General features: G+C 40.4%; 1 protein-coding gene across 5 annotated transcripts in view; it reads right to left on the bottom strand.

Annotated features, from left to right (window-relative positions):
• The window catches only part of TENM1 (teneurin transmembrane protein 1), a 1,699,828-nt gene that overhangs the window by 154,720 nt on the left and 1,521,606 nt on the right, over positions 1-23,502 (bottom strand). For all 5 annotated transcript variants that reach the window (XM_075940969.1, XM_075940972.1, XM_075940971.1 and 2 more), the window contains 3 exons: positions 18,562-18,747; positions 17,380-17,403; positions 14,178-14,324 (listed from right to left, as the gene is read on the bottom strand). In XM_075940969.1, the coding sequence (XP_075797084.1) occupies positions 14,178-14,324; positions 17,380-17,403; positions 18,562-18,747 (357 nt within the window). The remainder of the gene's footprint in view (positions 1-14,177; positions 14,325-17,379; positions 17,404-18,561; positions 18,748-23,502) is intronic.

Here is a 23,502-nt window from a genome sequence, read left to right as displayed (position 1 = left end):
CACCTCAGCGCATTGTCCCTGGGAGCAAGTGCTGCCCTCAGCATGCAGGCATGCCCGTGTGCAGTACTCCTGAGTGTGTGTGTGTGTGTGTGTGTGTCTCCAAGTCTCCAGCTTCCTATTAGTGAGTTGTGGTGGGAGGGTGTCCCACCCCAGGGTAAGGAGTATGGCAGCCCCCCCCCCCCCGATCCAGTGAGCAATAGCACAAGGGTCCTCTGTAGCAGCTTCCTGGGGCTGTGTGCCCCAGACTGGCACTGTTCATCTAGGTGCACAGGCTGCTGCATGTTCCCCAGGCTGAGTAGGGTGAGAGAGGAGCACCTCCCAGCCCCTCATTGACTGCCACCTCCTCCCATGTGTGTGTGTAGGGAAAGAAATGACTCTCACCTACGGGCCTTCCCCGGCCTCGAACGATGCCCGGGAGACATCCAGGGATGGGAGTACTGGTTCCAGGGTGAGCATGAGGTCCTGGCTTGCAGGCAAAGAGATGGTGCTGGCCTCTTCTGGCTCCTCCTCTGCATCTTTGCTCCCTGGGAGAGCAATGATGGGCACCTCCAGACCTCAGGCCACTACAAGGGAGGGAAGGGACTGACTAGCCCCCAAAATGCAGTGGAGCTGGGATTAATATTAGCAGGTCTAGGGTGCTGCTCCAGAGCAGAAGCTGAGCTTCCTGGCCCTGGCATATGCCTGCCTCAGCTCCTTAACCTTCATCTGCACCTGCTCCTGGGTATGGCTGTGGCCCTTGTTGGCCAGGCTATCAGCCAGCTGGCCAGAGACATCGATGTTCCTGCACCTGGTGCAGTGATCCTGGGGGTTCTCCTCTTAGCCCCAGACCACAATGAGGTCCAAGATCTCTGTACCAGACCAGGAAAACATGCATCTCTTTTGGACCCTGTCAGGGTCCTGGGAGCTGCCTGAGGCAGTGTTGGTAGCTGTTGGTGGCTTGGCTGGAGTGGTGGGCTCGGCCATGGCAGCAGGGAAGGCAGTGATCTCTTTTATTTCTGTTTTTAACAAGGCTAGATTTTTGCCATAGACTTTCACGGGGGCCCTCTGGGTAGGGACCTCCTCTTTGTTCAATATAACATACACAGCCCACTGTACACATTCAGTAAATAATGGTATACAATATTCACTAAGGAAGGGAAACCCAAGAACATATAATGCAGGGGTGGGGCACCATTTTTGGGTCAGGGGCCACCCACCCACAGAAAAATCAGTTGGGGGCCACACACAAGTGAGAAACAAAAAATGAAACCAATCCCTCACCGATGTGGCCCGACTGAGAAGGAGAAAGTCACTCCCCACAGTCCCCTTACATCCCAGAGCCCAGGGGCCCCCAGCCTAGTAGATTTTGTGTGATCCCACCCCCCGCTACTCCACCACAGGGCTGGAGGGGCTGGAGTACCAGTGTGGGCTCCCCAGTGCTGGGAGGCATGAGCCTCAGGGGCCACACCTGACCCCCAGGCCTGAGGTCCCCCATCCCTGCTATAATAAAATGGAAATATCTGAAACTCCTTGTACTAATATTGCCTGCCCTTGGGCAAGGCAATTATTTGTTTGGTTAAGTAAAATATATGAAGAAGATTCTTTTAGAACACCTGGAAAAAGAAATTGAGTTGGCTTGTCATTGGGACAATAACAAAGAGGAACTCTAAACAGCCACAAAATCTTAGGTGCTGAGTTGTCCATAATTGAGCTCAGTGGGTGGGTGCTCAAAAGCAGCTTTAAGATATCTTTGCAGTCTTCAGACAGTCTGCAACTTCAGGGAAGAGGGGAGCCAAAGGAATGCGGGGTGCATCTACACCACTTGAAGATGCTTTAGGCAGTGTGAATTCTTTGGGCAGTCAGTTATAATAGCTTTATGATGATAGAGCGCCCTAAAAGTAAACTAAAGCAGGATAAAGGGCCTTGATAAAGCAGTTAAGTTACTTTCTAAAAGAAGCCATTTCTTTAAGACCTAAGAGATTGGTTACTTGAGGAAACTTATGGGAATAGCTATTGAAGAATAAGCTTTAGAAGTGAATTAAGCTAAATTTGAAAAAAAACCCAACTCTCATAAAAATAAGATTCTCCCATCCCCCAATTAGCTTATAAGAGTAAGCGTGTCTCTATTGGGAGCTATTCCAAAATATCTTCTTCTGCAAGAATTATTCCAGCTACTGTCTGTTATAGGAAACCTTGAGAAGCCAAATTTGAACAGACATGATTCTTCTATTTGTCTAAGCAAAAACAGAGAAAGCTCTCAAAGATTTGAGATTGAAAATGTGTTTTTAAATAACTATTCTCTGTTTTAAAAACAAATTAGCACATAGGAACTGGTGTTTAAATAATCTGAAAATCCTTTCTCTGGCAAAATACACACTGGCTCCTACAGCAGTTTTACTTGAGTAAATATAGAAAAATCTGCCTTCCAAGACAAGTTTCCCTTCCCATTTTTTGTTATTTTGATCAGCATTTCATATGCCTTGCAACAGTGTCCTGAATTCCCACTGCACACAGGAAGAAATCAAGCTTAAAGTGAAATGGTTTCCCAGTTCTCAAAGCAGACTCAGTTGTCACCTTTCCTCTGCAATTCACCTGTCAACGAAATGAGAATTATATTTTTAGCTGCCTCTACGTGGTGTGGACTTACCACACACTGATAAACTATATTAGTGCATTTTCTAATGTTTATTTTGTTTGTACCTGGCTTCATTGTTTGCACCTCTCAGGTATTTTTGTGAGGATTGTAAAAAGGAGGACGTCAGTGTGGGGCTTCCATTATTAATGGTGGGGAAACTCCAAAACCTTATTTGAAAAATTACTATAATCAGTATTACTGTTACTGTAAGCACCAATAAGATGCTGTTCTAAGGCAATATGACTTCCCTGAAGAGCTGATAATAAGATAACAAACAAGAAACAACTATGAAGGCAGAGAAAACACTGGTGAACAAGGAGCTGCAATGGAGTGTGTTTTTCAACTGATAGTTTAACAATGATGTCTTTTTTCTGTCTCTCTGTCTCTCCCTCTCTCTCCTTAAATAACATCCATTTCCCCAGCTGAACACTTTTAGCATTTGGCTGGACAGGTGAGATTTTATTCTGCTTTTAAGAATTTTCTTTTCAATCACAGATGGAGCAAAGCAGAGTAAAATGGCTGTGCTTTGAAAAAAGTACTCTGAAAGACAAAGAGTGATGATGGAAGGAAGAAACAACATGTGACTGGAGCTTTCAAACCCACACATTTTCCTGCTAAATCAAGCTATTACTGGATGGGTGTGGAAAATCTAGACATAGGCTGCCACAACCTCCTACATGGGTTTGGGGAATTATGAATTTTTACTGTGTTTGACTCCGACTTCCACACATCATTATGCCCATCTGTCCCCTCATGACTTTGCTGAGCTCTCTTGAGCTGGGCCCACGAACACAGTGAAAAGGAAAATATGGGCAGTCTTTCAAGATCTGGCCCTATATTTCCATGTTCTCTTACATATCTCCCATCTCAGTAAACTTTCCTAACATTTTTTCTTCGTCAGGTTGCAATTTACTTTTCTAATTTGAACATTTAAATACACTGAAATAAATCTGTAAAAATCCTCAACAGGCTGGCTGAAAGATTCTTTCGATGGTTGGAAGCTGATCTATAGATTGAACAATATGCTTTTTAAATGGTCTTAGTGGTCATTCTATTTTTATAGACAAGAATGTGAGAAGCAGTATCTCAAGTTACATGACAGGAAGTTTGGATAACACAATTCCCATTCGTATATAAATATATCAGTCTCAGTACACAATCCTCAAATTCTAATAAAAATATGGTTTAAATATAAGAGGAAAAACCCAAAATCTGACATAAACTCCAGACTTTGAAAAAAAAACCCTCAAAAATTATTTTCAATTCTCTACAATAATTTTGGTAAGTAGGCAAAAAATAAGTATTGACAGACCCTGTGTGTGTGTGTGAAAATTTTTATTAAATTTCAAGTTACCAAACAAACACAGAAGTATCCAAAGCTACCCACAGCATCAATTGTAATTCATACAGTGGGTGATCCAGTACACCAAAGACTCATCAATTATCACACTGGATAAAACAGCATACAGATGGACTAAAATGTAGCACTGAAGTATAAACTACTTGGATTTGATATCAGTAATTCTACTGTTGTGTTATATAAAAGCAGTGAGGCACAATTGGTAATATAGCATAATCAGCTCACTACAATAGGTGTGATTAAAGTTTGGGTAATCTAAACCTGACAGTCACAAGTTAGCTGGCGTCATGCTTATACAATTTTCAAATGCCTTTAATTTCACGTGGGAAAGGTGATGACTCACTGTCTGCTTTACTCAAAATGTAAAAGTTCCCATAGTACTCTCAGTGCTTCCCCTGCAATAGAGTTCACAAAGAGCAACTTGATTTTCTGTGATAGGAATTGAAACTGTTAAAAAGTAGCTGACCTGCATTTCAGCATATTTGTTTATCAAGCACTAGGAGGCTTTTGTCAGACAAGGGACTTTTGTAGCATCCCCAAATTTAAATTACCTTAATAAAAAGGTGCTACATGCAATCTCAAGAGGCTACATTATGCTCTCAGAGTGCTCCATTGTAAATAAGGGTATGTCTACACTACCCTCCTAGTTCGAACTAGGAGGGTAATGTATGCATACCGCACTTGCTAATGAAGCCCGGGATTTGAATTTCCCGGGCTTCATTAGCATAAGCGGGGAGCCGCCATTTTTAAATCCCCGCTGCTTCGAACCCCGTGTAGCGCGGCTACACGGGGCTCGAACTAGGTAGTTCGGACTAGGGTGCCTATTCCGAACTACCGGTACACCTCCTAACAGTAGTTCGGAATAGGACCCTAGTCCGAACTACCTAGTTCGAGCCCCGTGTAGCCGCGCTACACGGGGTTCGAAGCAGCGGGGATTTAAAAATGGCGGCTCCCCGCTTATGCTAATGAAGCCCGGGAAATTCAAATCCCGGGCTTCATTAGCAAGTGCGGTATGCATACATTACCCCGCTAGTTCGAACTAGCGGGGTAGTGTAGACATACCCTAAGAGAATTTGGGACAAAAATTTTGCATTGTCTTGATGAGGAAGTGAACATTTCAGGCACATTTCTAGAGGCATGAAACAAATATTTATATGTTTACAGCCTTGCACCAAAATCTCACACAAGATTCACAGTACTCATTTAATACCATTGAATGAATGGTTCCATTTTCTTTATGAAGTATCAGAACGACTTGTTAACCATGATGAAAGTTAACTCCTTTTCAGGACATCTGTGTCTTGCTGTAGATGTGTTTCTACAGTGGTAGAAGAGCATGTAAACTGTGACACACATCAATTGAAAACTCACAGATGGCCTGCTGACTTGGGCTATCGGGATTCTGTTAAAGGGGCTGTTTAACTGAAGTGCAGATGTTTTGGCTTGGGTTGTTTAACTGAGACCTACGACCCTCCTACTTTGTAGGAAATGAGAACCTTGGCTCCACCCTAAGCCCAAATGTGTACAACCAGAACTAAACAGCCCTTAGCCTGAGCATTGGGAGCCCAAGTCAGCTGGCATAAGTCAGCCACGGGTTATTAATTTCTATGAAGACATACAGTACCCAGAGCAAATTCAGCATGCCCCCTTAAGCATGGCTGGTCACCTCTGCTGGTGTCACATATTAAAGATGAGTATGGCTATTTGATTGCACACTTTTTGGCAAGGTGTTTTGGGCAGGAGCCTCCTGGTGTCCGGAGAATACAGGACTGGTAATTCTGGTTGAATCTTACACAAGCCCTTCAGAAGATATTCTTACATAACTCATGACCATGATCCAGTCACAAATTCACTTCTATAAAGTATTTCTTTTACTAAAAAACAGTATTATTTTATGCTAATTTTGAAGAAAGAACTGTGTAGTACATATAAGTCAACTAACAAACATTAATATTTCTATTACATCCTTCACAAAATAAAATACCATTTGAAAGCAAAGAGGCATTTTGCTCACTGTAGGTTTATATTATTTACTAACCACAAAAGTTAATAAAAAGTCTATAAATGAAGTAAAATGTATAGATCGTAACATGAGCAACAAGGGTATGTCTAGACTACAGCGCTATTTCAGGATACGTCTGGTTTCCTAAAATAGCATTTTACGCCACAAAATGCAAATGAAATAATGGGCGTGCTATTCCGACATCCCAGAAAACCTCGTTCCACGAGGATTAAGGGACTTGTTGGCATAATGATCTATTTCAAAATCTGGCGCTGTGTGGATAGCGCCAAATTTCAAAATAGACGATCTCGAAATAAGCTTGAAATAAACTAGGAATTTGCGTAGCTCAAATTGTGTAGCCCATTTTGAGCCAGCACTGCAGTGTAGGCCCACCCTTATAGGCCCAACCACTTATCAGATTCTGGATCATCCAATGTTCACATCTATCCGTGAGCAAAATTTCATCTTCATAGCTATGGGAATGTCACAAACTAATATTCTGGTAAATATGATCCTTCTCCTCCAGTCTTCTAAATATAATTAGTAAAATACCAAGATCACAACTGAGAAGAATACAGGAACAGAGCACTTAGGCAACTAAATGGAGGAGCAAATAATAAGATGCTATATATGATTCAATAGGGTGAATTCGCTAGCACCCTAGTTAATTTGCCTCAAAATTTTGAGTTTTTATAAATTAACTACAAAAGTGACTAATTAAATTAGTATACTACCTCCTATATTACTTATTTTGATATGAAACTCCCCTCTTAAGGAGGTTTTGAATTTAGGTGTTTTAGGATAAGCACATTTGGTAGATGTTTTTGCTAAGCTGATCAGCAGTGAGGTATCTAATAATGTCATTGTCTAATTGAGATAAAGGGGGCAGTTCATGCTTCTCAGAAGCCTTGTTTCCTGCTCTCTGTAGACTTAAAAGACATCATTGCATTATTTTCACTCAACAATCCCAAGGTTAACTTCAGACTTTCACAATGGCTAGAAATATACTGTATGGCTGTGTCTACACTGGCATGAATTTCCGGAAATGCTTAAAACGGAATACTATTCCGTTTTCAGTTTTTCTGGAAAAGGAGCGTCTACATTGGCAGGCTGCTTTTCCGGAAAAGCCCTTTTTCCGGAAAAGCGTCTGTGGCCAATATAGATGCGCTTTTCCGGAAAAGAGCCCCGATCACCATTTTTGCGATCGGGGCTTTTTTCCGGAAAAGACTACGGGGCTGTCTACACTGGCCCTTTTCCGGAACAGTGTTTCGGAATAAGGACTTATGCCCGAGCAGGAGCAGAATAGATTTTCCGGAATAGCGGCTGATTTTGTACAGTAGAGCATCGTCGCTTTTCCGGAAATTCAAGGGCCAGTGTAGACAGCTCGCAGCTTATTCCAGAAAAGCGGCTGATTTTCCGGAATAAGTGGCTCACTGTAGACACAGCCTATGAGTATACACTATGTAACACATGGTTTTGTGGCCTTGCAACTTGCGAACTTGTATTCTGGAATGTTAGCTTTAGTTTTACATATAGACAGACAGGCAGACACGTGACAAATTCCATGGCCACAGCACCATGTGCATTAGCAAAGGCAAATAGAAGAGCTGGGGTAAAATATTGTCCAAAGTACCAAAACAAGACAGAGGATCTATAGGATAAAGGTGTGAGAGGGTCCTGAAGCACCCAAAATAGGTATATGATGAGATGAGTCAACAGTTGGCTGAGGGCTTAGAGAACCAGAGGTATCTCAGATGTCTCAGTACCACAGAAATGCCTCTTTAACACTGTGAATACTTTAGCTCTTATTAACCTTATGCAGAAGGAAGTATTAGGAGCAAGCCACGGATGCGTCACCTAGTCATGAGGCCAGGACCCCTCCACAGAGAGTGTGGCAGGCCATGACATTTCTCAGATGGATCTCATTCTCTCACTCCCCCGCTCTCAGGACAGCAAGATAAAAGCTCAACCACATGAGTGTCTTGTGGTATTTCATATTTGCTGCATAGATTGTTTAATATTGACTTTTCTTTACCAGATTAAATTTCCTCAGTAGTGCTCAAACTAATTTTGCCTGCTTTTATTTCAAATAGCGCCTATATAACTCTTGTGATAGTTTGTTTAATCACAAGTTCATTTAAGTTTAGTTACAATTTCTAGGAATCACTATGATCAGATGGAGAAACTAAGCAGCAAAAATCCTAGCTTCCAGGGCTGCAGGCAGATATCTCAACGGTTCCTCAAATTTCAGTTAAGGTACGTAACAGTGATGGGCAAACGAGAAGTGAGTGTGGCCCTCCTTCATTTTAGTGGGCCGCAACCGGCCAGAGGGGTTCCACCTGTGGCCCCATGGACCCCCGTTACTCTCCTCCCCCATGTCCCTCTCGTGCACTGGGGCACCAGAGCTCTGCACCTCCTACTCTTCCCCATTCCTCTCGGCAATTCTGAAGCCCTGTGAATTGCCTGATTCGTGCTTTGTCCCTGCTCCTCCCCCCGAACAGCTGAGAAGACAGGGGGTCTGTGGGCTGCAGGGGACCGCATGTGGCTAGCGGGCTGCAGGTTGCCCACCACTGGTAAATAGCCATAAGACCACAGCTACCAGAAATCATGAACTGAAAATTCTGTGCTTTGCAGGAATATACTTAAAACCAACCTAAGTCCATATGTAGGAGGAACCGTTCATAGTATTTTGTCTGAACAATACCATTTACTTTTCACTATATTTGTTCATGCACACAATGGGCTCAGCATCAAATAAGTTGGTGCAGACTGTCATTTGCACTATCATATAATGAGTTTTAAGAGGAAAAATAATCTAATGGTAAAAAAAAATAATGTGGCAGAATGTGTATGGCAGAAGGGATGGATATTTTGCACAGAAGGGGGAGGTGGAATGTACAAACGTCTTTATACTGCTGCTCCAGTACGTTCTAACTACTTAGGCCTTACTGAGAAATAGCCTTAAAGAATTCAGCAAAAAATTTCAAGCAATTTCCTAGAGCTAGATCGTTCCTAAAGAAATCTCAAAATAAAGGCAAGACAGAAACAACATATTCAAATGAGCTGAGTGATCATTTTCTAATCTAAATTATAATTGAAATCAGGTCGGTTATGACCCTGAAGTAATGGCAAGGAAAGATGAGAGAGGAAATAAGACGAAGAAATATTTTTGTAATCCTACAGAAAGTGATATTCTACTGAAGAGACAACTGTTGGAGATCTCAGCATTATATAAATGAAACCATAAAGACTGCCACAGATGTACTCCACAAAAGCCGATCAAAACCACTTGGTTGTGTACCTTTTATATGCTTTCAGCTTTCATTTGTACTTTAAGAGATAATTAAGTAGGTGAAAGATTCGACAGACCACAAGTTGGAGAAAAATCTAATGAGGGGGCTAAGAGATGAGGGGAATGACAGGTGTGGTTACGGTATACCTATTTTACAAGCAGGTGGGAGTTTTGTCCACAAAAGAATAAGTGGTAAACATGGTGTGCCAAACCAGCAAACACACACGAGCATGTTTAACTCTACAGTACTACCATATGTACCATATGATATGGCTCTATTCCTAAATGTTTGAGAGAGCCAGGATCATATGAGTGCATAGGTTGCATACTACAGTAATTGTTTAAAAAAAGAATTTAAGGTATTGTCTCTGCAGAAGTGGGAGGATTTTATGGGAGAACTACATATTATACACATGAACCAAGACTCTTTAGTTCCAGATAGGTGATGTCATTAGATATTCACACTTACAATTATGAATTTTTTTAATACTTTTATTAAAATTAAAATTTGTTTTTTCCTCAATAATGTATTTGTATTAACTTTGGAAGGAGAAAATAGATTTTTTTCCAGTAAAAAATACTTTTCATCTACATTAAATCTGAATTTCAAAGTAGAATTCAGTCTACATTTTCATGGTTCTGATCCTTAATGTTGATTGTTGGATATAAAAATACTAATATGCTACTATTACCACCATTTTATGCATCAGTAGTGTCTTCCTCCTAAGAATCTCAAAGCTCAGAACACTCCCTAACATCTCTGCACAAAAGGCATAAATATTTAATTTAAACACACACAGCCTTAAGGGGAGCTTTCCCATGTGAAAAATTCATAATATGGAGCACATACAAGACTAAGAGTTAGAAAATGCACTCTATGGAATAATCGTATAGTGGCTGAGAGGTTGGAGTGGATATTTAACAGATCTTTTCCAGATCTAATTTCTGGAGATTTATATATATATATATACGGCCAGGAATCCTGCTTCTGATCCCACACAAAGTTAACACCAGTGTAATACTGTTGACTTCAATGGAATTATTTTTGATGTGTACCAGAGTAAGAGAGAGCAGAATCAGGCCCTATGCATCTAAAGTGGAAAAATAAGTGATTTTAATAGGAGGGAGGAACCCTTCCATTTTTTGTAAAGCACAACTGATTGTGAAGTAACACTAATGCCATTTAGTCCAGCTGTAGCAACCAGGTGAATTAAGTATTTCTCTTTCCACTTAGCTCTAATTTTAATTTCAATGGAGCTGTCCCCATATGTTATGCTACTATAAAATAATTTTAAAATTTACAGTGGAATAATGTTAAGTATCTGTCTGAAACTGACAAATTTAAGGAAATTTAGAGTTAAGGCTGCCAACTCTCAATAATTCACTGTTACTGCAGAATATAAAGCAGGCAAAACCCACAATACCAGGGAATTTATAGAGCACCAGTTTACAGAGAGAATCAGAAAATGCTTTACATGTATTGCAGGATAAGCAGGGTTTTATGGACAGATTTAAAGGGAGAGAGTGTGAGTGACTCAGTAGTTTGGGCAGCAGAAGACAGTACAAAACAGATGGGAAGGTACATAGGCGGTAGTGCCCCCGACAGTGTTATGCTGTTTGAAGGGGACAGAGATTCAACTACATAGACTGCTATAATATGATGAGATTATCGGTAATGGATGGGGGAATATCATGGGGTGAGCCTCTCCTGCACACTCACTTATGGCTCCCCCATGGTGCCTGCAAGTGTGTTGCACTTAGCATTCCCTGGGTCCTTGCAGACAATTAGCCAGACCAGATTAATTCAGCCCCCCTTTGTGGAGTCTTGTTTATGTACTCTCTGTAAAGGGCCTCTCGCTTATTTAGTAGCGCAAGTTTACACCAAATATTGATCTGGCCTGGCCAGTTTCCTTCCCAAGCACCTGTCATCCTCCTGGAAGTAGGCTGTGCTCTGAACAATCCCTCTGTCTCTCTTCTGAAGACTGAAGCCCTCTTCCTTCCCTCCCTAGAGCTGCAGAGCCTCAGACAGCTTCTTCTCCACTCACTCCTTCTACCTTTAGGCTGAGAGGGTTTACAGACAGACTTTCCACTATTGTTGCCGTCTTTCCTGCTATGAGGAAAAAGACCCCACAAGTTCATTCCTTGTTGGTCTAATGAGAAAGTAACTATCTACTCTGCAAGATTCCTTATCTCAAGTCTTTAAAGCAGGGATGGGAACCCTCAGGCACAGGGACTGGATGTGGTCCCCTGCTCGCCTGTATCTGGCCCTGAGGCATTGGGGAGCCTGCACTCGTGCCACAAAATCAACTAGCCTAAGCCCCCCCCCAGGCTCTGGTGAGTAAGGGGAATGTGGGAAGTGTCTTTCGCCTTCTCAGTCAGGGGCCATGTCAATGAGGGTTTGGGGTTTTTTGCCTTTTTTCCTCTCTCACTTGTGTGTGGCCCCCTACTGATTTTTCTATAGGTTAGTGGCTTCTGACCCCCCAAAATATTCCCCATCTCTGCTTTAAAGGAACAGTGATGGGAGTTTCTGCTAAACATTTTCTATCTCAGGACCACTTTCTCTTTATCCATACCTCTTAGGTCTTTCTCTGTATCAGCTCTTTCCAAGTCTTAATGGCCATGCCATGTGGCCCTAGCACCATTACTTTTACAAGGGATATAACATGAAAAAGGAAGGATGACGGAGGGCAAATTTGAATAACAGGACAATTCTGAATTTGATTCAACATTAAGAGTGCAATGTCAAAGGGTCATAAACAAAATGAACACATTAAATGGAATAAAACTGGCTGAAAGTTTTCAAAACGTAACTGTGAATGGGGAAACATCAATGAATAGGTCTGTATCTAATGCAGGCCCCACAAGTATTAGTTCTTGGACACATCTTATTTAATCAACAGCTTAGAAGAAAACATACAATCATTACTGATAAATCTGTAGATGAGAGAAGATTGGGGGAGTGGTAAATGATACAGAGAACAAGTCACTGACACAGAGCAATCTGGATGACTTGGTGAGTTGCACGTTATTTGCTTGTCTATTTCAATGTGGCCGAATGCAAGGTCACACATCTAGGAATAAAGAATGAAGGGGGACTCTATCATGGAAGGGATTGACTCTGATAAAGGTTTTGGTTCAAGGTAAATAATCAACTGATAGTGAGCTGTGAGTGAGATACTGTGGCCAAAAAAAGCTAATGTGGTTCTTGGATAAATGGGGAAATATTGAGAAGTAAGGAGGTTATGTTCCTCTATATCTGATACTGGTGTGACTGCTTTTTGAATAACGTGTCCATTTTTGGTGTTCACATTTGAAGAAGAATGTTGAAAAATTGGAGAGGGTTCAGAGAATAGCCATGAATAAAGTACTGGAAAGCATACTTTAGCGAAAGACTCAAGAATCCTTTTAGGTTAACAAAAATAAGTTTAAGGGGTGACATGATCACTGTATGTAAATACCCATATGAAGAACTGAACAGAGGAGATAACAGAGGACTCTTCAATGTACTAGAGAAAATTATGACATGCTCCAATGGCTGCAAGTTGAAGTTAGATATATTCAGAATTGAAATAAGATGCATATTTTTTAACACTGAGGGTAATTAATGACTGGAAGAAGCTAATCTTCAAGCCTTAGTTGGGTTGTGGTGGTTTCTCTTAGAACCCTTAGAAAAATATACAATCTTGATTTAAAAGATATATTCTAGTTTAATCAGCCACAGGGCTAATCATAAATTGTCCTATGGCCTATATTACACAGAACAGATTTTTGCAATGGTCCCTGGTAGCCTTTAAAAAAAAAATATTGATGAATCTATGACTCCTTAGACTGAAACAAGATTGCAATGGCTAATAATACTTAACTGCAAATACGCTGTTAAAACAGAGTGAAATATAGCAAGAGAGAGGTTACTTTAAGTGTATATTGTCATGTTTTTATATTTAACATTTACCTCTGGCCTAGAGATCCTCAGCATGCTTTCTACTGGCTAGCTCAGCACCATCTCAAAACTATGTGCCACAATTTTCTGTTATAATTGTGTGACTCAGTTAAAATTAACGAACTAATTTACTTTCTCAGAGCATGTCTCAATGTATAACTTTCTATTATCTGAATAATTTTTCTTATATTACAGGTTGAACCTCTCTGCTCTGACACTCTTGAGACCTGACAAGTGACAAATCTGAGAATTTGCAGAACCATGAGAGGTCAATATTGCATAGCAGTGTTACCAGCACTTTCATGGCTTACTGGGCTCTTAGATTATATTTAGGGGTAAATTAGAGCTATATAACAACATAGAACACTGAGCGCCAGGACTGGTAGCTATACACAAACTTTATGGGACCATGGGAAACTTGGCCACACGCATGGTAAGTGGACATCCGGCTAAAAAAACATGGCAGACCACAGATATTGGCGGACTAGAGAGTGCTGGACTAAAGAGGTTCAAACTCTATTGATATTATGATAACTTGTCAATATATATTCTGTAAGTCATACATGAATGTTATGACGGAATTTAATTTATATTTATACATCTGTTATCAATCTGACAAAGACTACAGTTTCTCCTAAGGCATGCATATAGCGAAGAGTTATTTCACTCAAAAAGTCTATTATAAGGAAATGAAGTTCTTATTGAAAACATGGATTTTTTTCAAAACATGTTCTAGTACTATGATGATGGAGACCATATAAAGGAAGGAGACAGAGACCTTACAATATAAAGGTCAGACCCTGCAGCTACTCAATCCAACAGAGGAGACTATTAACATGAGGAAGGGTTATAGCATTGGGCTTTTATGATAGAAAAGGCAAACTCACATAAAGCCAAGATATGGGATAGCTGTTCAAGAAACTGAACTGCATAAGAACTAAAAAGTAAATAAAGGGGCATATACAGTACCTCCATCATTATCCATATTATCTCCACACACCATTTCCATGACAATGTTACATCCTGTGCCACTCCATCCCACTTGACACACACAGTGCCATCCATTCTGATCAAGAGTGCATCTCCCATTTCCATAACACAGACCTGGGCAGCCATCTAGAAAAGAAAATGCAAAGAACAAAGCTTCATGCAGGAGTTTCTTTCCTTTTGTTATTTAACAATTTATAATTTCAAAATATCTTTAGTTATAACAATATTTGCTACTTTTACATGATGTCACAGTTGGTCTACTTCTGACTCCATTCACATTCTTGGCCAAATACTGAGCTTTGCTTGTTTAGAAAAAGCATGTCTAAGTTATAAATGCTCATTTTTTTGTGCCTAAGATCTTGTGGACATAAAAACTCAGATGCGACGAGGAGTCCTGTGGCACCTTATAGACTAACTGAAGTGTAGGAGCATAAGCTTTCGTGGGCAAAGACCCACTTCGTCAGATGCATGTAGTGGAAATTTCCAGAGGCAGGAATAAATATGCAGGCCAGGATCAGGCTGGAGATGACCAGGTGGATCCAATCAAGGAGGATGAGGCCCACTTCTAGCAGCTGATCTGGAGGTGTGAATTCCAAGAGAGCAGAAGCTGCTTTTGTAGTTAGCAAGCCATTCACAGTCTTTGTTTAATCCAGAGTTGATTGTGTCAAACTTAAAGATGAACTGTAGCTCAGCAGTTTCTCTTTGAAGTCTGGTCCTGAAGTTTTTTTGCTGCAGGATGGCTACTTTAGATCTGCAATTGTGTGTCCAGGAAGATTGAAATGTTCCCCTACAGGTTTTTGTAAATTTCCACTACATGCATCTGACGAAGTGGGTCTTTGCCTACGAAAGCTTATGCTCCTACACTTCAGTTAGTCTATAAGGTGCCACAGGACTCCTCGTCGCTTTTGCAGATTCAGACTAACACGGCTACCCCTCTGATACTAAAAACTCAGATGTGAGTGCACTAATAGTATGTGCACACACAAACTGTCTAATTGGAAATCCAACTGCCTACTTTGCATAAACAAATAACTGCTATCTTTGTTTTCATACCTATTTGTGTATCTGATATCAAGCATGTGTTCATGACAGTTTTTATGTGAAAGTTTGACCCAAAATATGAGTTTACAAAATGTAGGTAAATAATTTTAGGTGAGCAAATCTGGAAGCATCCGCTGAATATGTAATTCCAGATATGTGTGGAAGGGAAGCCTGTTTTGATTCATTCTGAAGGATGTCCCTAGACAAGGAAAATGGAACTTTTCATTCTAATGCTCTCTACTTCCTTACAACACTGTATTCAGTTCAAATCAGTCAATCACTTGCCCTTTGGATGTAGGAAATGTTTGGGTTTCTGTCTGTATATTACGAAACTGGATTTAAACTGGAGCAATTGCATCATCCCCAAGGCTTGTAAATTCTGAAACAATTGTAATTTTGGCATTTTAAACTAAGTTCCTTGCTCTGTGTGACAGATAGATAATCTCTTGGATGTGTCCACTTATGTCCATCTGTTTGTATACTGTAGTTTGGTGCCAGTACAAATTTTTGTCAGATCTTTACCTTACCACACAGAAGGACAAAGGACAATAGATGGTGCTCAGCAATCAGTTTAACACTACAAGTGGTATTGCTTTCTAAACAAATACAGTACTTTCTCTTTTGCCAGAATGGACTCACAGGAATTCAATGCTTCCCTATTTTTGAAAATATGCGCTGACACGTCTGTGTTATCAAGGGAAAAGATCTGATTCAGAGAGGAAAGGAAGACTCAATCTGCAGGGGTTTTTGGAAGCTATAAAAGGAAATATTGCAAAAGGTGCTTCAAACTGCCAGCAACAGAGACAGAGACTATATACCACTGGTCCACCTAGAAAGACAAAATGGATGAGGTAATATTTTCTATTGGTCAACTTCTGTACTGGTCCATCTAGTCCAGTAGTCTCATTCAGAGTGGCCAATAGCTGTGCTTCAGAGAAAGGTGCATTTTGTAACAGCCTGCACTCCAAGTTCCTGTGGAAATTAAAGGGGCTGTTTTCCTTTTTTTGATTGATTGGCAGCTGAGTTAATTTATTATTATATCTTATTATTGTATTTTGTTGCTGTGTGATTGCCCTTTATGAACTTAAGTCTAATTAATTCTCAGGTAGTGTAGGGCTTTTTGTATGGATATTTTAAATTGTTATTTAATTCTAAAGAGATAAATTGATAAATACATAAATAAATGCCTAATTCTTTTTGGAATCCTGCATGGCCTGATATCTCTGCTGATAGCCATCTCCCCTGGGTGATTTCTTACACAACAATGTGGCTAGACCTGAGAGAGAGATTGTTGTCAAAACCATGGAAGACACAGACATGTAGAGCCAGAGACCAGCTATCGGCCCTGCAGAGCAAATTCATGTCAAAGGATACATACAGGGTACAAATTAAAACAGAATTTAGCTCTTTGGGTCTGGAATGGTTTGATGAAGTATATCATCTCTAGCCTGGATAACATTTTCTGCCAAAGGACAAACACACACATTACTCAAAACAGCAGACAATCTGTGGGTGGAACAAATATGTACCAATCCTTCTTACATTTCAAAACCTCACACATTCCTGTACAATGCCATGTTAAAAAACATGTATATTGTTTTCCATTGCCCCCCACCTCCAAAGTCTTAGAGGAGCATATTTTTTTCACAGATGAAACCTATTCTCATTGCAGATGATAAAAATATGGAAATTTTCTTCTAATAGAAGGAAGGATCGACACAAATTATTCTGGTAATAGCAAATCCTCAGTGCTGTCATCATTCTGTGAATGAAAACTATGAGCAGAAATCTGACTTGCCTCACGTAGCATATTACATATATATGGAAATCGGTAACCAAATGCAAAAGCAACATTCCAGTCATGATTACTTCAGACATCTCTGCTTCTGATGAATTATTAGGACAATGTAAAGAGCTAAGAATGTAGAATGTACTGATATTTTATTAGACAAACTACACTTCTCTGTAAATATATACCTACCTATCCAGTCATCCATTTGATCTATCCTGGATAAATATTGCATCTTAACAACAGAAAAAGTGGGAGGTTCAAAAGGGAACAAGTCACACAAATGCCCTCATTCTCAACACTTTTGTATCCTTTCATTATTCCTTTGCAATGCTTATATAAAAATCTTACCTCGCACAGCATCTAAGTAGTGAGCTTAAAAAGAAAAAAACAAACAAAAAAAAACTGTGATAGAGTGAATTACTGCACCAGAACGAAAACTACAGAAGCCATTTGCTAATTGTTTCCCATACTTTGGTTAAGATAGAATGCCTCTCTCTTACTGCAATCAGGTTTCTTCTTACTACTCTGAATAAAACAAATTGCTGATTTTTCTTATCCAGGAAGTCAGAAAGGACTCATAGCAATAAACAATAATTGCAGCTACATGTGTGTTCTTCAGTCACTGGTTTTTAACATCATGAGCACTACCATGTGCAATGCAAGCTGTGCCTACTACTTAATAACAATAAAGAATTTTCCTTTTATTTTGATCAATTTTCTACTTTATAAGCTGAAGTTATAAGGTAACTGAATAACTGATTATAGAATTCTGCCTTTTAATTACATGAGGAAGAGCCAATTTTTCAAAAGACAGAAAAGAAAAAAAGAGACACTGGATTTGCAAAGCATGAAAGTTTGGACTGTCTACCTCTCAAAATTAGGTATCCTGGTCTCTTATATGTAATTAAAATGTTTAAGACTAAGAATACTCTGCAAAAATAGTAATGACATTTTGGCAAGAAACACTATTAAGCTTTTTAAAAATGTGGCACAAAATTTATTAAAATATAACAATTAACATTTGGAAAGCTGAGCAATAACTTCTGAAAGATTCATAAGTTTTAACTTATTAGCAATATTGTAAAAGTCAGCTGCTGTAAAACCATCTCTTGTGACAAACAAAATATTTAAATCCTCTGGTGCGAAGGCAGCAGGTTCAGAATTATTTAAGCTGCCTGCTAGTTTCAATCCTTCACAACTTTTAATTAACAATTTCAAGTAATTTTTTGCAGTTCTCAGTGCCTATAGGAACATAGCTCAGAATGTAACCTATATATCTTTACTTTGATCATTTCAGACTATTATCCCAGTATTGCTGCATGTAAAGCAAAACCTGCACTGACCACAATCTATAGGAGAAATACAAATGTGGTATGTTGGCTAATCCATCAAAGTCAGTGGAGAGTCATCTCTGTACACCAGACCTGAAGTTGACTTTCTAATTTTTCCAAGAGAGCTTTAAATTGATGGTGGCAGCAGCAGATCTTCCTATTAGCTAGTAAGCCTTTTAAAAATATATAAAAATCTTACCAATGGTGCAATGATCCCCTTCCCATCCTGGGCTGCATTCACACTTCCCATCTTTACACTGGCCATGTTCAGCACAGTGAGAGTGGCATGTACGTTCCTCACAAGTTGGTCCTACCCAACCTTCTTCACATTGGCATATTCCTCTCGAACAAACCCCATGGCTACCACAATCCAGAGTGCATAATTCTACATGGAATTCAAAGAATATACACTTTTAGATGGTAATTTCCTGTTTTGTTACAGACTATGAATTGATATAACATACATACACTAATCAGCAAGACTGACTGAATGCAGGACTTTTATCATGAAACAGAGGCTGAAACCAAATGAACATTCCTTCTTTATCAGCAGGTAAATACTAAGCCTTAGATTTCATTGGGCCAGCCACTAATTGTACATGTAGAGCCTTTTTGTTCCAAAGCCCAGTGAAGCCAATAGTAAGACTTCCATTTACTTTTGGTGCATTTTGGTTCAGGCCCTGACTCAACCAATGCATCATACAACCATTCCTAATTCTGATAGGTATTTGCAGGTATTTGTAGGGCAGTTTTCATTTCATAGAATCCTAGAATCCTAGGACTGAAAGGGACCTCAGTAGGTCATTGAGTCCTGCCCCCTGCCCAAAGCAGGGCCAACTCTAACTAAACCCTCCCAGCTAGGATTTTGTCAAGCATGGTCTTAAAAACTTCTATGGATAGAGAATCCACAACCTCCCTATGTAACTCATTCCAGTACCTCACCACCCTCCTAGCAAAGTAGTTTTTCCTAATATCTAACCTACACCTCCCCCACTTTAATGTGAGACTATTGCTCCTTATTTTGCCATCAGTGGCTACTGAGAACAGCCTCTCTCCATCTTCTTTGGAACATCCCTTCAGAAAATTGAAGGCTGCTATCAAATCCTCCCTCATTCTTCTCTTCTGCAGACCGAATAAGCCCAAATCCCTCAGCCTCACCTCGTAGGTCATGTGTTCCAGCCCCCTAATCATTTTCGTTGCCCTCCACTGGACCCTCTCCAAAGCATCCACATCCTCCTTTCTATAGTGGAGGGTGGGGAAGAGGCAGAACCGGACACAACTATTAAACCATTCTGAGTCCAGAGTCCAGGTGGACTGAGATAAAAGACAAAAAGTGTGATAAATCTCTTACAGCAAAGTGATCACTAAGCCCTGGTCTACACTAGAGAGTTATTTCAAAATAAGCGGAACGTCCACACTACCAAGCCCATTATTTTGAAATAAGGGGCTGGTTATTTCAAAATAACTTCTGTTCTCCATGAGGAATAATGCTTATTTCAAAAAAGCTATTTCAGGAGTGGACAGTTATAGTGGATGCTCCACTGCTGCTATTTCGAAATAACCACTCCCCAGAGTCATTAAAAGTGATTACTCTTCAGTGCTTCCTTGGGCTCTAAGTCAAGGTAGTGCATCTACATTAAGGGAGCCTGCCTTGGACTAATTTTGAGGCTTCCCTGTAGTGTGGACACACTATTTCGAAATAGTTATTTCAGGAGTTATTATTTCAAAATAATTTTCTAGTGTAGACGTGCCCTAAAGTATTAATCAGTATGTACTGATTTAGTGGCCTTCACTTGTGGGGAAAAAAAGCTAATGAGCTAAAACACAGAAAGAAATAACATATATCAAACAGCAAGCAACCCACAACCCCAGTAAAATACAGTATTATCCACATATAGGCCCCTCATTGAAGAACTATATCCCAAATTCTGCAATGGTTTTCAAGATCTGAGTTTAAAAAGCTTTGCTCTCTTCACTGTGCCTATCAATAGCTGGCTGGTTAAAATATAAAAATAATTTCAGGGTGACAAAAATCAGTTCTTGTATATCATTTCTATTCACAGCATATTTTTCTGCATGGATGGGGCCCTAGTGAAAGTCCTCCCATAGTGAAGGAGAATTAAAATTCCTGAAATCTTTCAATAAATCACAATATGACAATTGCAGTTCTACCTTCACTTACAGTGAAGTTATTCTGTGAAAAGAATGGCTTCATTATAAGAGGGCTCAATGTAGTTTAAATTTATTTAAAATAATTAGAGTCAGCAGACAGAATTTGCTTGTTATTCTGCAATTAACCTGCCAGCAAAATGTTTCCTTCTTCTTTCTCAGAAGCTAGTTGATAGAGCTATAAGAATAACCATGTCTGTCCTGATTTAAATATGATTTAAAAAGAGTAATATACCTAATGGTGAAAAGATTTTTACCTGACAGGTTTTAAAGAATGATAATTTCTTACTCTGAACTATTATATATAAACACTCCCCCTTGAATGCCTGTAATGGCACAAAGTGACATTGTATCGGAAAATAATTTTAAAGTACATATTTAAATTCTTTATCAATTTCAATCTTTCAACAGAAAGAAAAAATGTAATAAAAGCCAAACCATGCAATAACAACAGATGTTGAGAGCTATATGATTTAGAACATGTGTACAGGAATGTAATTTTGTTTTCATATTTCAGGCAATGGACAGTTTTATTCAATATTACTTATGGAAAACATTCTATGTAGATATATATTAACCTCATAAGAAACAAAGACAAAAAATTATATTAAAATATGAACATATTTCCTTGGGAAATATATTGCAAGAAAGTGTGAAAAAATAGAAACAGAATGAAAAGTTTTACTGAAATAATTCCGTATTAGTAAGTGCCTCTAGCATGGCACAGTGCACAATGCTTACATAAATAAAATATGAAAAAGGGTCAGCATTTCCCCTTCGCTCACCTAAAACCCCACAATTTTATTGAACAATAGACCTTTCAGTGTCTCCCAGAAAGTCCACAAAATTTACTATTTCAGGTAATTTCTTCCAGCACAGCAAATTACACCCACCCAACTAGCCTGTGAACATAGGCCAGCTTCTCGGCTAGTATAAATTAGCATAACTCCATTGACTTCAACAGAACTATGCTAATTTATATGTGCTGAGGATCTGGCTCAGGTTAATTTACATCAGACGGGAATATCTGTAATTATATGGGATCAAATCCTGCACTGTTACTGCTTTGTACAAGTTAACATAGCCAGGCACAGAGGGTTCAGACAGGTGTAGGGAGATGGACTGATAATATAGTGCCAGTGTGGTGACTCCTACAACACCTCCAGCCATTGTTAGCATAGCAAATGTAACAGGGCTGGAGAATCCACATGGTTCAACTAGATTAGAAATATGGCAAAAATAGTTTGCCCTTGTCTAATTTCATATAACAAACTGCAATGAGTAAAATCATCTTTATGAGTAAAGGATATGGACTGGACAAAGGAGGCCGACAGAATTGCCAAGTCTTGCAAGGTGTGTGTGTGTGGCGGGGCAGAGCCTCAGTCAGAAGGGGTGGGGCTGAAGCAGCCAGCCCTCAGCACCTCCCAGAGCATACCACGCCACCCCCTCCCCAGACCTTAGAGTCACCTGGAACATGCCATGCAGCACTCCAACAGCAATTTAAAGGGCCTGGAGCAAGTGGCTGGGAGCCCCAGGTCCTTTTGAATCACCAGACCCTGGGGTAACTGCCCCCCCATCAGCATCAATATCCCAGGATATTGTTATTGTTTTATCTCAACGTTGCCAGTCTAGATCCAGTTCCCTGATTAAAATGATAGCTGGCTGTTGTCTTGAATGAAATGAACAGATCAGATTGAAAATGGAAAGTAAATCACACACTTGTGAAAAACTGCAAAAGTGTTAAGTGATGTTCTTCATTGCACAAGGTGTGAAATAACCAGGATAACAAGCCCATGCTCTGCATGTCCTCCCTGTTTCCAGGAGTAATGCATCAGGGAATTAGTTCTATCCTGTGGCTTGGCCAAGCTGCAGGGCATCTATAAGTTTCAGATCTTTCATACAAGGCCAGGAAAGCAACAGCTAGGGTCCTGACTGGCAATCATTCAGGGCCACAATTAGTTCAGCTGCCCAGAGCCCTCAATCAGGGCAGGGCAGCCAGTAGTTTGTAGCTCTAGTCTGAGTCCATACAAAGCATTACAGCTGTTTGGGGAGCAGGAGGGAGAAATCAGCTCTCAGGTAGTCAAAACTCCAGACGGTACCAATACAGACTTCCTACCTTAGCGGGAGGCAGAGCCCTATCATTGGCAGGGCAGTCTGTCACCGGTTCAGTGGCTTACCATAACATGCTGGCTAGTTTACAAATGAGTCCCACAGCTGAAACCTATTGGTTTCACAGCTTCCTTGGGCTTCTGCCTATCCTCCCAGTCCTGGTGTACCTCCTTCAAGTTGTCATCAGTCTCATTTGGGTAAACAGCCAGCAGAACTTTAAGGCTATGTCTATACTTGCAGCTTCTTGCGCAAGTATGGCCGTTCTTGCGCAAGAATCTGCAGAGCGTCCACACTGCCTGCCCGCTCTTGCGCAAGGAAATTTACAGTATGGCGTGATAAGAGAGGGCTCCTTCCGTAAGAGTTATGCTCTTTTTTTTACGGGTGTAAGCCATCTTGTGCAGGAGCTCTTGCACAAGAGGGCAGTGTGGATGCTTAACAGGGATTTATTGCGCAAGAAAGCCCTATGGCTAAAATGGCCATCAGAGCTTTCTTGCACAAGAGAGAGTCCACATTGCCATGGGAGCTCTAGCGCAAAAGCACAGCACGCACATGGCAGTGTGGACATTTTCTTGCGCAAGACTTCTTGCACAAGAACCCTTGCGCAAGAAGCTGCCAGTGTAAACATAGCCTAACAGGGTTCAAAAAAGAGCTAAATAGATTCATGGAGGTTAGGTCAATGGCTATTAGCCAGGCTGGGTAGGAATGGCATCCCTAGCGTCTGTTTCTCTGGAGGTGAGTGACAGGGGAGGGATCACGTGAGGATTACCTGCTGTGACCCCTCCCTCTGGGGCATCTGGTATTGGCCACTGTCGGCAGACAGGATACTGGGCTAGATGGACCTTTGGTCTGAGCCAGTATGGCT

The sequence above is a fragment of the Pelodiscus sinensis genome, chromosome 13 (assembly GCF_049634645.1).
Source record: "Pelodiscus sinensis isolate JC-2024 chromosome 13, ASM4963464v1, whole genome shotgun sequence".
NCBI lineage: Eukaryota > Metazoa > Chordata > Testudines > Trionychidae > Pelodiscus > Pelodiscus sinensis.
Note: the sequence above shows the minus strand (reverse complement) of the source record. Positions and strands in the feature narration are given on the sequence as shown.